At 28.6% G+C, this 14401-nt stretch overlaps 1 protein-coding gene across 1 annotated transcript; it reads left to right on the forward strand.

Annotated features, from left to right (window-relative positions):
* Positions 1 to 3494: 3494 nt before the first annotated feature.
* LOC108826721 (mexicain-like) lies at positions 3495 to 4725 on the forward strand. Its single transcript, XM_018600095.2, has 2 exons — positions 3495 to 3948; positions 4154 to 4725. Exons 1-2 carry the CDS (start codon positions 3501 to 3503, stop codon positions 4723 to 4725), a joined length of 1020 nt encoding a protein of 339 aa, XP_018455597.1. The 5' UTR covers positions 3495 to 3500.
* The last annotated feature ends 9676 nt before the right edge of the window (positions 4726 to 14401 follow it).

Genomic DNA, 14401 nt, shown 5'->3' on the forward strand with positions numbered 1-14401 from the left:
TAAAAATAGACATTTTAAACTAAATATTTATAGTATACATATATAGATATAATTATGTTTAAATATTTTAAAAATATATAATTGGTCCGGATCCGGATATACATGGCTAAAATTTCAGTATCCAGATCTTAATGTTTTTAATTTGTATATTAGCCGTTGAAATTATTTTATAGTTCACATCCCGCCCGTAGGGCGGGCCGACCCTAGTCTTTCATATACTACCTCCTTTTTGCTGATGATAGATTTTTTTTTTATAAGGCAGAATTCAATGAATGTAAAGAAGTGATAAAAGTGTTCAGGAAGTATTGATAAGTATCAAAACAATATATTAATTTTGAGAAATCTTATCTACTCTTTGGTAAGAGAATTAACACAAACGTTAAATAGCATATCAAAGAAACTATTGGAATCCAGAATGAAAGAAGAATGAGAACTTATTTAGAAATTTCCAGAAGATATTAGCGGATCAAAATACAATTTTTTTTGCTTTTCTGAAGGACAAACTAATGAATAGGGTGAATGGATGGACAAATAGGTGGTTTTCGAAAGGAGGAAAAGAAGTTTTGATTAAATATATCTTGCTAGCTCTCTCGACATGTTATGTCTAGCTTTTTGCTCTTATTGGAGATATGTGAAAATTTTGCAAGTGCCATTAGGCAATTTTGGTGGAGTTCAAACCCCCAAAATCGTGGAATTCACTGGGCAAAGTGGAAAAAAGTTTGCTTACCACGAGAGAAAGGCGGGATTGGTTTCCGTATGATCCATGAGTTCAACTTGGTTTTACTAGCAAAAAACTATGGATGCTAATTCAATACCCTGATTCGTTGGTGGCTGGAGTATTGAGGGGCAGATAATATAGAATGAGTTCGTCTTTACGGACAATATCTGTAAATAGTCCATCATATGTATGGACTAGTATTTAAACAGCACAAAAGCTATTGCTATTGGGAATTAGATAGGATATACGCTCAGGATATGAGGTCAAGGTATGGGAGGTTCCTTGGATCCCTACAATACCAGTTAGGCCGGCTCACCCCTTAGCCTCAGTTTTACATCCGAACATAAGAGTTAATGACCTTATTAATCAGGAATCAAAGAAATGTGATGTTGGGTTACTGGAGAACTATGTTGCCCCTGAAGATATACCTTTCATAAGAATTTTGGACATAAGCTCAGCTCATAGCCATGACACATTATGTTGGAACTACACTAAAGAATGACCAGTACACAGTTAAATCAGAATATTGGGTTGCTCGCAATTTATTGAAGGCTGATGAAGAGAAAGAGATACTGGACCCAGTATAACAAAGCTTCAAGCCTTTGCTTAGAAGATAAGAGCCCCGCAGAAGATATGTCAACTTATATGGCAACTGATAACATGTCATGTGACAGTAACAAAGAACCTGATAAGACACAATATGTGATGTGATAACTATTGCCCACGATGTGGAGAACCATAAGAATTTGTTACTCATGCAATTTTTGAATGTCTACCAGCTCTACAAGTTTGGTCCTTATCGGTGACGCTAACGAGTCCAAATATCTTTCCTCTCTCGACCATCTATGATATTATGGATTATCTCTTCTAGAGAAAGAACAGCAATGTCGAGCCAGATTTAGATAATGATCCTTATCCCTGGATAATTTGGTACATTTGGAAGGCCAAAAATGATAAAATTTTTAGGAGAATAGACAGAGATCCTTTGGAGCTAGTTCGTTATGCAGAGAGTGAGTATCAAGACTGTTTCAATGCCAACGAGATGGTGCCATCAACTCCACAAGATCAAAGTATTAACCATAGTATTGACGAACCTCAAGTCTTAAGCTTGGGTAATATATGTATGATAGACGTATCATAGACATCTACATCACAGTTCTGCGGGTGTGGATGAGTTTGGATGGACAGCTTATGGAAGTTTCAACTTATGGGGACACGAAATTATATTCGGCGAGAGTCTGCCCTTCATTCAGAAGTGGAAGTACTGAGATGGGCGATGGAGAGTATGCTTCAGCACTCAACATGTAAGACCTTCGAACATTTGCAAGGATCTGATCACGATGATTAAGGATCTCCATACTTGGTCAAGCTTTACAACAGAATTGGAGAGGGTACAGACCCTGCAGATATGTTTCATGGACTTCATGATCACTCATTTTCCACGAGAAAAATCAGATTTCAGACTCTTTAGCTACGATGGCAAGATTTTCCATAGAGAACTTTATTACATTGGTTGTTCTATTCCGATCTGGTTACTCAGACCATCTTAAGTTTGATTAATAAAATAATTTTTCATTGTTAAAAAATTATAAATTAAATGATTCTATCATCAGCAAATAATTTTTCATTGTTAAATAATTTTTCATTGTGAACAGATAATTTTGGCACTGAAAAAAGTATATTAATATATTCAAACTTATTATGTCTATTATAGTTTAAGTAAACTATGGTATAAGTATTCAGTTTATAATTATAAAATGATAAATGGTCTCATATTTTTAATATATATTATATAGATTGAATAACTAAAATTGTAAATAATAATTTATATTCATCTATATAAATTATATAAATTGAATATTAAAATAATGTGCCATAGATGTAATTTATGTTTTGTATCAATATCATCACAAAGTAGAAAAAAAGATTAATACAGTTTTTTGGTCAATACAGATTTCTTTCTTATTTTTTGGTCAATATAGATTTCTTTCTTCATTTTTGGTCAACATAGATTTATTTCTTAATTATTTGGTCGACATAAATTTCTTTTCTCTTTATCTTTCCCTTTATTTGGAGTGAAATATGGTTCCCTCTTAAAGTGACGTATACTTAATTTATAAAATATAGCTTGAATTTTCTACTTATTTGCTCAACATAGATTTCTTTTCCCTCAAAAATATATGATATATCCAATTGATTTTTTTTTCCTCAAAACGCACCAGCAGGCACTAATTTATAAAATATAGCTTGAATTTTATACTTATTTGGTAAAATGAAATTGTGCTGAAATATAACATATATAGTTATATGCATTAATAGAAAAGATAAAATAAGCGGTTCCTCCAACGATCATGAAGCAAGTAGTGCAAACTATGACATCATCACCAACTCCCATTTTTCAGATATAATTAACAACTATATACTGATCCAACCCAAACATATTTAGGCTATGCACCCAACTAAATTATTTAAGACTCTATCTTATACTAATTAAAATTTTAAGACCCTTTTGTACCAAATAAAAACTTCAAAGACTTTTGTAATAAAACCATAAATAATGTCAATTTATTTGGAAAAGATAAATAAATGAAATGGTTATGATTAGTTAAAATCTGTAAGAAATCACTTAAAATAGGTAAATATTGTTTTATATTACAGTTTTAATATAATAGATATAACAAAAAAGGTGGGATATTGTGCAAAAGCACAGTCCAAACACAAGTCCAACTGACTATATATAGAATTACACTAAACCTTGTACATAATATGCACCAAATCCAAAATGGTATCAGTTATGTTTGTGTTTGTGTCTCTAACAATTGTTTCCATTAATTTAAAGAACTTTCAAGCCACATCTAATGTCATTTTGGATGAGCAATCCATTTTTGATTACTACCAGAAATGGATGATTCAGTTCTCTAGAGTTTACAATGATGACTTAGAGAAAGATATGAGGTTCAAAGTTTTCAAGAAAAACTTGAAATTTATCGAGAAATTTAATAATATGGGGAATCACAGCTATAAACTTGGTGTCAACGAATTCACTGATATGACTAAAGAAGAATTTCTTGCCACTTACACTGGTCTCCGGGGAATTAATGTAACTTCATTACCCGAAGTAGTTGATCAAACGATGTCATCAAGGAAATTGAACTTTAGTGAGCTTTATTTTATCAAAGACTGGAGAAACGAAGGTGCTGTAACGCCCGTGAAAAATCAAAGATCATGTGGTAAGATTGATGTGATTATTTATTATAAACAGTCTTTATACGCACTAAACTGCAAATTGTACAATGTAGTACGGCTAGATTGGTCATTTTATGTCATAAGATAAAAATAATACATTCTTCATACAAAACCTAATTGCCAAGTTAGGGTTACCAGTTTAGGTCATTTTTTTCATCTCAAAATGAAGTAATCAATATCTATATGTAGAGTGTTGTTGGGCGTTCTCAGCTGTAGCAGCGGTGGAGGGTTTAACAAAAATTTCTGGCAAATACCTCGTATCGTTGTCGGAACAACAATTTGTAGATTGCTTTAATGGTTGTAACACAGGAAATATTGAAGATTCTCTTAAATACATTACAAAAAACGGTATTTATTCAGATTCAGAATACCCTTACCAAGGAAAACCAGGGAAGTGCCGTTCACCCGCCGGACCCGCCATAATGATTAAAGGGTACGAAAGGGTCCCAAGCAACAACGAGATTGCATTGCTCGATGCTGTATTGAGACAGCCCGTCTCGGTGGCCATTGATTCAAGTACGGCCAGTTTCATGCATTATAAAGAGGGAGTGTTTGATGTGCCAGACTGTGGAATCGAAACAGATCATGCAGTGGCGCTCGTTGGGTATGGGGTAACGGAGGATGGGATCAAGTATTGGTTGGCTAAAAACTCTTGGGGTAAGAATTGGGGTGAGAAAGGTTACATGAGGATCCGTAGGATGGTGGAGTGGCCTGAAGGAATGTGTGGTGTGGCTCAGTTTGCTTTTTATCCGGTAGTTTGATGACTAATATTGAAGTGATTATACATTATTAGCCTGGTTACAGATTATTGACATGTGGTCTAAATATATATCGTAACTTATAATTATAATGTATATATACCGTTTTGAAATAAAATAATTTTTTTGTCATCTTAATTTTGTTTCATAAGATACATTGTTTTTATTATTTTTAGTAAAAATTCTGAAAATAAATTCCAAGTTTAACCTCTATTTTTTCTGTTTTGTTAGTAGCAAATATAGTATTTTAGGGACATTCGATAAAATTAAAACGATATAAAAAACTTAGCATGTCTCTTGCGCACAGTATTAAGATTAATTCATTAAGTAAGAAAATCTAACAAGAAAAAAAAAACAAACATAAAGATAAAAAATAGAAAAAATAAACAGGGCTAAGAGAGAAAACAATTGTCTAAATGATCTAAAATAAGTGTTTTCGCGAATATGACTCAAAAATTTAAGTCAAATGCTAAGTAACCCATGCTTTTGGAACTTTTATTTTTCCTATTCACTCTGCAAGTTTAAATTATTCATGAAAATTTTATTGTTATTTATCTCGAAAACGCTTGCACGGGATATGCACATGGAAAGTAACTTTATAATTTACAGATATAATTGATGTAAGTTAAAATAAGTTAAATTAACATTAAACATTAAACACTCTTATTTTCGTTTACAATAAAACAGAAATTACCATGAAATAATATTAATAATTACTTTTTAACAAAATTATTTATTATTATTATATTAGTATATATACTTTTAATTATGACATAGATTAACACATGTCACATTCTTAAATATATAATTGTCAAGTGTCACGATCATATTAATTAACAACTTTGAAGAAACAAGAAACTTTTAAGTAATTTTATTTTCATAATAATTTTATGTTAAAAAATTATAAACAAAAAATAACTTCAAATATTTCAGTCGAGGCATGTGTCAATTAAAAGATTAGATTGTGAATGTGTCAATAAAAATCTGCCATTACTTTAAAATTGTAAAATTATTAGTGATATTGAAAAAACGAATTTTGAAAATGGCACTTTTAAAAATGGCATTTTATAAATGGCAAAATATTTAATATTAACTTGAGATAATTATTGCAAAGTAATTTTTTTTATAAATCCTAGAAAAATTTAATTGTAAAATATTATGTAATATTAATTTATTTTTCTAAGATACTAAAACACTGTAAAGTAATATTTGATAGTTGTTTTCCTTTTCTTAAAAAAACAAAATCCTAAACAAAAGAGATTTGTATCATATTTTTGAGTCATAACCAGAAGAGAATTGTAAAAAGTTATTTAATAAAAATTTTAATAGAGAATTTGATGATGAACATAATACTAAAATGTATAATGTTGTCATTGACTCGATTGAAATTATTTGACTTTCAATTTTTTTTTTCATTTAATTTCTTATTTTATGTTGGGTTCAATTTAAACCTTTAGATATAGTATTATCCTAATCCAAGTAGAAAGTTGATAACAATTCATCTATGTACCATGATTATAAAATATAAATTTTAACGTAAACTTATGTATGAAAATATATTTTAATTATAAAATAAATCTCACATAACATATGCAAATCAATCATAAAATGATAATAAAATAATAATTATTTTATGTTTTATTAAATTAAAACATTAAACAAAATCCGTTCCAACGCAACGGGTTCATATCTAAATATTTCTTATTCTAGATATGGGCATGTGCGTTGCACGGATTTTGATTAATATTTTAGTTTCATGAAAACATAAAATGAGAAAATAGTTCAATTGTATAACTTTTGCATATATTGGATGGAAATTATTCTAAGTATAAAAATTATTTTTCTCACATAAGTTTTGGTTAGTATTCATATTTCAATAATCATGGCGTATAAATGAATTATTAGCAACTTTATACATAGGATTAGAAAAAAGCCATGCCCAAAAATTCAGATCGAACCCAACGTAAAGAAATACAAATCAGAGAAAAGTATAAATAATTTAAAAGTTTAATCAAGCCAATTGAGTCGATGACAATGTCATATTATTAGTTCTTTATTTAATTTTTGTATTAACTTTCTATATTATTCCTTTTGTTCAAACATATTCTTATGCTTACATGAAAATTTAGAAATGTTTATGTTGTCATTGTCGAATCTTGAATGTATTTTTGTGCATTCGTTATCATTTATCTATTTTGGTTTACATAGTTTATTCATCTTTAAAATATCTTCAATTCCTAACTCTATATATTTCTCCATCTTTACTAGTTAAATAGATAAATTCTATTATAAATGTGAGTTTCTCCATTGTATGAATCTATTATAGTGTTTCTATATTTTAATAAAAATGTAATGGAACGATATTTTCATCTCTATATTTAGAAACAAAAATAGCATATCTCAATAATTTCCTCTAAAAGTAGAGAAACTCTATTGCATAATCATACATTGGATCAAATCTATCTCTATAATATAATTTCTCTATCACAAAAAGAGTATATAGATATGAATATATAGGTGAACTGGAAATAATTTTAGTTGTTTAACCAATAGATAACATTATGGATTAACATTTTTATCATGCAATTTATAGGTAATGAAACTATTCGTATTTTATGCAGTTTGATAATGATTTGATTCTTGTAGCTACAAATATATATGTGTAATAAAAACCATGTTTTTGAATCTCAATTGTGTGAATAACTGTTTATAAAAGTAACATGTAGTGCATGCTGTAGTAGACATGTAGAAGACACAACACAATCGTTAAGAAGTTTTCTTAATTTCATTTCAAATATATGATATATATTTTCGAGTCACAATTTTTTATAATGATTATTCGGTTTTTTAATCTCACTTTTGATCTGCAGTTATAGTAACAAAATTTTCCAGAAAAGAAATATGCATATAATCCTAAATTATAATTTTCTGTGTTGAACAAATTAATTACATATTTATAAATATATAAGACTTTTAAATAAAATAAAACAAAACTAAATATTTATTAATTTTATTGATATGTTTATTTATTTGTAATTAATAGTTTTTAATTTATAGATCAATAAATATCAATGATATAAACAATACTCTTTTTGTTAACGCTGATTAATTATGTTAATAAAAACTATGAGAAACATTACATAGACGTATCTACATCTAACTATTCTACATGTTTTATGAAGATTTATGTCTGACTATATTACCATGAGTTGTTTCATAAGATCTACACCAAACAGTATTCTTTGCACAATCTGAAAATATCCTATAAACCTTCTCTCAAATAAGTTAATAATTCAGCTTCTTTGAAATTCGAAATCTAAATTAAATGATATTAAATATCAGATATATATTTTGGAGTCTCTTTTTTTAATGATTATTCAGTTTTATTCAGTTTGGACCCGCATTCATATTGACAAAATTTTCCAGAAAATAAATATGCATATAAACTCTGAATTATAATTTTCTGTATAGAACAAAGTAATTGCATAATTATAAATATATAAGATTTTTAATAAAAGAAAAAATTAAATATTTATTTATTTTTATTGATAGATTTTTTTGTAACTATTAGTTTTTAAGTTATAGATCAATATATATTATATATATATATATATATATATATATATATATATATATATATATCGATGATATAAAATAATTCCTTTTATTAATGATGATTAATTATGTTAATACAAATTATGAAAACCATTACATAGCGTATATATAGATAACAGTTCTACATCTTTTATGAGGATTTATGTCTGACTATATTACCATGAGTTTTCCATAAGATCCACACCAAAAGATATTCTTTGCACAATGCTGAAATAGCCTATAAACCTTTTCTCCAGTAACTAATAATTCTTTTTTTTTTGAACAACAATTCAATTTCTTTAAAACTCGAAACCTAGACTACATAGTGTAAAAATAATCTTATTATTCTCCTATAATTAGTTAATTTTCTATGGAAGCCCCATTGGTTTAATCTGTTGTATTATAAAATAATCTGTTGTATTTTAAGGTTTTTAGAATTCTTTTTTAAATATTTTTAAATTACTATTTTCTTTCATAATTCTGTTTGTTTATGATTTTAAAAAAGGAAAATTCGAATTTTTTGAAAGGAAAACTATTTTCATATAGCTTTTACAATTTTATTTGTTTATTGTTTTAGAAAAAAGGAAAATTACTATTAACTAATTATTTGAATGAAAATTTATTTCGTTTACAATATTTTGTTTACAGCTTAAAAGGAAAAATATTATTAAATAATTATTACAGTTCTATTTGTTAATGATTTTTTAAAAAGAAAATTATTTTCATATAGGTTTTAGAATTTTGTTTTGTTTTGGATATAAAAAAAGAAGATACTATTAAATAATTATTTGTAAGATGTTTTGTTTACAATATTTTGTTTAAAACTTAAAAGGAAAAATACTATTAAATGACTATTTATATAATAATACATGTTACAATCTTAAATATATAATTGCCATGTGTCGCTTACAATATTTTGTTTAAAACTTAAAAGGAAAAATACTATTAAATGACTATTTATATAATAAGACATGTTACAATCTTAAATATATAATTTCCATGTGTCGCAATCATGTTAATTAGTAACTTTGAAGAACCAAGCTTTATATAATAAGATATATATATTTATATTATTTAATTTGAATATTTATTAAATAAAAATTCATATTAATACAATTTTATGATCATTTGTATCTTATTATAACAAAACCAATTAAGCTAATAATCACAAAATTTCAAAGTGGGATCTTCAAATTTCTAATAATTTATAGACGTTTTGAAAAATTCAAAATATAACATATAATAAAAAATATAAATGTTTTTATTATATAGTTAATGTGACTATTTCATATATTTTAATAATATAAATTAAACAAAAAGAACTAAGATACAAAAATTGTTATAAAATATTTATTATTCATAATCATTAATTTTCATATATACGTTAATCATATTAGGTAATTTCGTAGCTTTTATTTAAGGAAATTTATTTAATTTGAATATTTATTTAATAAAAATTCATATTAACAAAATTTTGTGATCATTTGTATATTATTATAACAAAACAAATTAAGCTATTGATCACAAAATTTTCAAAGTGGGATCTTCAAATTTCTAATAATTTATAGACGTTTTCAAAAATTCAAAATATAACATATAAAAAAAATCTAAATGTTCTTATTATATAGTTAATGTGATTGTTTAATATCTTTAATAATATAAATAAATAAAAAAGAACTAAGATACAATTTTCTTATCAAAAATTTATTATTCATAATAATTAGTTCTCATATCTACGTTAATCATATTAGGTAATTTCGTAACTTTTATTTAAGTAAGGTGCGAGGTTGTTTTTGTACATTATTTATCAATTTGATAGTTAGTTTAATAAAAAGTATAATATAAGTTAAGATGGACCAATATATTTTTCTAAGAATAATATATTTTATATAGTTATTTATTAAATGAGACTTCATAATCATATAGTTCTATGATCAGCGCTTATATAATAAGTTTATAATTTATAAGTGTTCTTGAAAATTCATTGAATGTTTTAATATTAAAATATTTATGTAATCTTATATGGTATATATTTAATCTATATATATTTGTTTTATTATTAAATGATATTTTTTACTCATATGATTTTAAAAGCATGTGTATTTTTTATAACAAAAATGTTAAACCATTGATCATTAATTTTAACATAATAATTTTAATATTTTTAGTCATTTATTGTCGTTTTTTAAATTCAATATATAACATATACGAAAAAATCAAAATTTAAATTTTGTAGCTAATTTGATTGTTTGATTTATTTTAATAATATAAAATTAAACAAAAAATGATAGAGGATATATAATTTGTTATCAAATCTTTATTATTAGAATCATTAATTGTCATATATATATTAATCATTTATGGTAATTCCATAGGTTTTATTTAAGAAAAGAAAATAAATAAATCAAATTAGACTATTTACTTTTTCAATTTCAATAGAATCATGACACGTAGAATTAATTAACATCCTAATTGATGGATACATGGATATGAAGCTTTTTCTAAATACTACAAAAATGAGGTTATTATTCTTCAAATGTTCCTCCTTTAATATATAGGAGATTAGATAATAGAAAAAAAATTATTTAATATATATTTTCAGGTTTTACCTATGGTTGGGTTAGAGTTTTTGACGTTGTAATTATCAGAAAAAATACAGAAGTTTTAGGTTTTCATAACTGAGTGAACTGAAAAACTTGATTAACATGTATTGAGTTAAGCAAGATAGATAGATTAGGAATAGATCTACGTCGAGTCGTATAATTCGGATCAAGTAAAACTATAAGAAGTTGTGTAAAAGACTTTTGATATAAAAAAGATATGTTCTTGAAAATACTTTGTGCCTTGAATTTTTGCTGTATCTCTATTTTACACAAGGTTCAAACCCACTGGCGGAGCCACAGCCAACAACAAGGGGGTAATGAACCCAACAAGATTAAGAAAATTAGTATAACTTACAGCCAATTCTATATAATGCCCTCAGTCATAAATTTCTTTTGCCCCCTATCTTTGATTATGCCCCCAACAATAATATTTTCTCCCTCCGCCACTGAACGAATCCTTTACCTATGGCTGTTTTGTAGAACTCTGTCTTGTTCTTTTAATAAATTTTACATTCAAACAAAAAGAAAAACTAAAACTTACACATCCACTTAACCGTAAGCCCAGTGAAAATAAATAAATTAGGCCCATGTTTAACGTCCCATGTAAACTAAACGAGTTTCCTCGCTGTGGAGAAATACCAACCAAACACCACATTTATTTCTAACATACTTTTTTGTGGTCGATATAAAAACATTTCGTTTATCAATATTTACGAAACTATAAAACAATTTCTTTTGGGGATTTCAATATATTTTATTTACCCGACATAAGCAACAATGTTGGAATAGGCGTAACTAAGCGTCCCTAACTGAACCGTATGAATTATTAAAACGTTGTAACCGTATGAATTATTAAAACGTTGTAACCAGACTTCTCTAGGCATTGACCTCGCTTACAACTTTTGGGTTTTAGTGAGATGAGGCTATGAAAGTGACACTGTTTCATATTGTTTTCTTGATTAATTAGACCATATGGGGCGTCGAATGGTGTGGCAACCCTTATGCCGTCGCTCTGTTCTTTTTCCCACTGATCAAATGATATTTTAGTTGATATCACTATACCAAAAAGCAGCAACTAACAAAATTGAATTCTTAGTGGACGTGATTACAAATGCTATTAGAGATTGATACCTTCTATTTTTTTAATTGATTTCGTTGATTTAAGCGTACCAGTGTTTTTTGCGTTTCATATACATATTGGCGTATTACCCATACGGTATTTAAAACATTATTTGCTGCTCTTATTTTATTTATGCCTAGATTGATATGGGCTTTAGCAATTCCTTACAAAAGATAACATTTTTTAATTTTAGTTGAGAATATATGTGAAATCCATTTAGTATTCTGGGAAGCGTATTATTGGATGAAGATGAATCTATTGATGTTGAAAAAATGTAAGTGGTTGAAGAAGAAAGTACCATGCACACCTATCACTACACTCCAATTCCAATTTAGTGGGAAGTTTAAAGAACAACTTGGAAACCACAAGTATGCACTCAACTTTAAGCTCATGGTGTTAGATATATGTTCACGATATGAAGGTGTCCGGCCCTAATGAATTATATATATTATGTGAATCAAATGATCTAATATTCTTAACTGGAAAAAAAATTCCCTCTCCCTTCGTTAATTTATTAAATCTTTATTTAAATTCGAAATTTGTTTTAAGTCTATAAAACCAAAAGAAACTTGCATAATTACAATCCAACCTAGTACTATCCAAACCCACCAAACACTGATCCACAACAGTCGGATTCTTACTTACAAAGAACTCCGTAACTTCCCCTCCCCCCAAATTGTTTAAGTCATTAAGATTTCACTGTTTCTCGCTCATTCTTTCTCGACCGTTTTCTTCTTGAAATTCTCATTTGTAGCGCCAAAAATTCATCTCCCATCAATTGAAATCGTAATTGAATCAAAACCATATTCATGCCTCCACATACAAAGAACATGTTGGTCCTGTTGAATCAAGTCGAGGCATACCTCACTTGACGGTAGAGATATCTGTTGAGGCGTTACTTCAGAGGAAGGATACATTTTCTTGGTTAAATCGAGCTACATAGCGACCATGTGGTTTATCTTGGTGTTGTAGGATCTCGTAAAGATTGTCGGCCATCATTTCTAGGTTCATGATGCTCGCAAATTGTTCAAAAAACTGGTTGGTTAGGATTGCAAATGAATACATCTGTCAATTATGCCAGCTGATGTACCATTGCAGGGCGAGCCCGATCAGCATTGAACAAAAAAATCTTGCACATGGTGGATTACCGGAGCTCTCTCGAGAAAGTCATAGTAAGCATATGTTGCTTGTACTGGGCCAGTTGGTTGTCAAAATCACTTGTTTGGTCGTACATTCTCATATTTGGGAATGAGAGAGTTCTTTGTAACTTGATCAGAGCTATATTGGTCGTGAAAGAGTGTCCATAGAGGAATCAAGAGCACTTCTTCTCATCGGGGGATTGATACCTGGAAGCCTTTCTATGAACGATTGTACTGCTTCAAACTTCTTAAAAAATATCCATTCCAAGTAAGCCATTTCTACTGATTTCTTTGTCACGGCTGCTTCTTGCAAATTCGTATATGTATCCTTGTTGGAATCATCATCGTCTTCTGTCAGATACAATATATTTAGATATGTGGCTCGTCCCATCAGTCGGTTCTCCATTCAGTGGTGGAATCTAACGGCTGCATCGGTTGAACACGTATTGGGAACTTGCGTCGTTTCTTGCCCATGATATTTACAGCTGATTTTTACCTTGGAGAACTAGGTTATGGGCTTCGAGCTGTGATAGCTTCTGTCTACGCTTTTCTTCTCTCTACGCTTTGCTCCAACTGCCCGAATAGTTCTTCCATCATATCTTTCAGGGTTTAGACCTCCGAGAGGTGTATGGGTTATCCGTTGAGGTGCTGCTTTCCCGAGCTATGTGCATCTCGGTTGGTCGACCGTGACAGCTAAAGGTTGCTCGATATGCTCACTTTCAATCATTGTCACGTAGTCTTGGTATATCTCCACTCTTTTTCTAGCTCCGACTGTTTGGGTAAAGTTAAGTAAGACTTTTTCGTGATGCTACAGAACCAGGAAGCAAGTGATAAAGACATGAGTCAAGGATCAAATATCATTTATATTGATCAAGAGAGCCAAAACTACAACTTATATTTGTTAAGAAACTCTATTTCTAGCCGTCTAACTCTATATCTGAAGTCTTGAATAATCGATCCATTGTTCTAAGGTTTTGGAACCCCCTTTTATATGTCTTAGTACTCGATAATTAGGTTAGATCCTTTCCCATCCTAAAATATGAAAAGATCTTACACTTAGTAGTTTTTTTTATTTACCTGAAGGCAAGAGGAGAACCTGACCCGTGATCCAGAAATCATCCTAGGCAGGAGAAGAAGGTCGGTGTCCTGCTCCTAAATAGGATGAATGACTCCCTATATTAATTATCTCCATCACCATACACGTTAATGTCCTATGTTTTAGC

This window comes from Raphanus sativus, chromosome 9, assembly GCF_000801105.2.
Source record: "Raphanus sativus cultivar WK10039 chromosome 9, ASM80110v3, whole genome shotgun sequence".
Classification (NCBI taxonomy): Eukaryota; Viridiplantae; Streptophyta; class Magnoliopsida; order Brassicales; family Brassicaceae; genus Raphanus; species Raphanus sativus.

Bases quoted from the DNA above. Each gene is read 5' to 3' on its own strand.
- LOC108826721 (XM_018600095.2), top strand. From the start codon at position 3,501: ATGGTATCAGTTATGTTTGTGTTTGTGTCTCTAACAATTGTTTCCATT. The intron at 3,949-4,153 runs GTAAGATTGATG...ATCTATATGTAG, and splicing joins GAAAAATCAAAGATCATGTG to AGTGTTGTTGGGCGTTCTCA.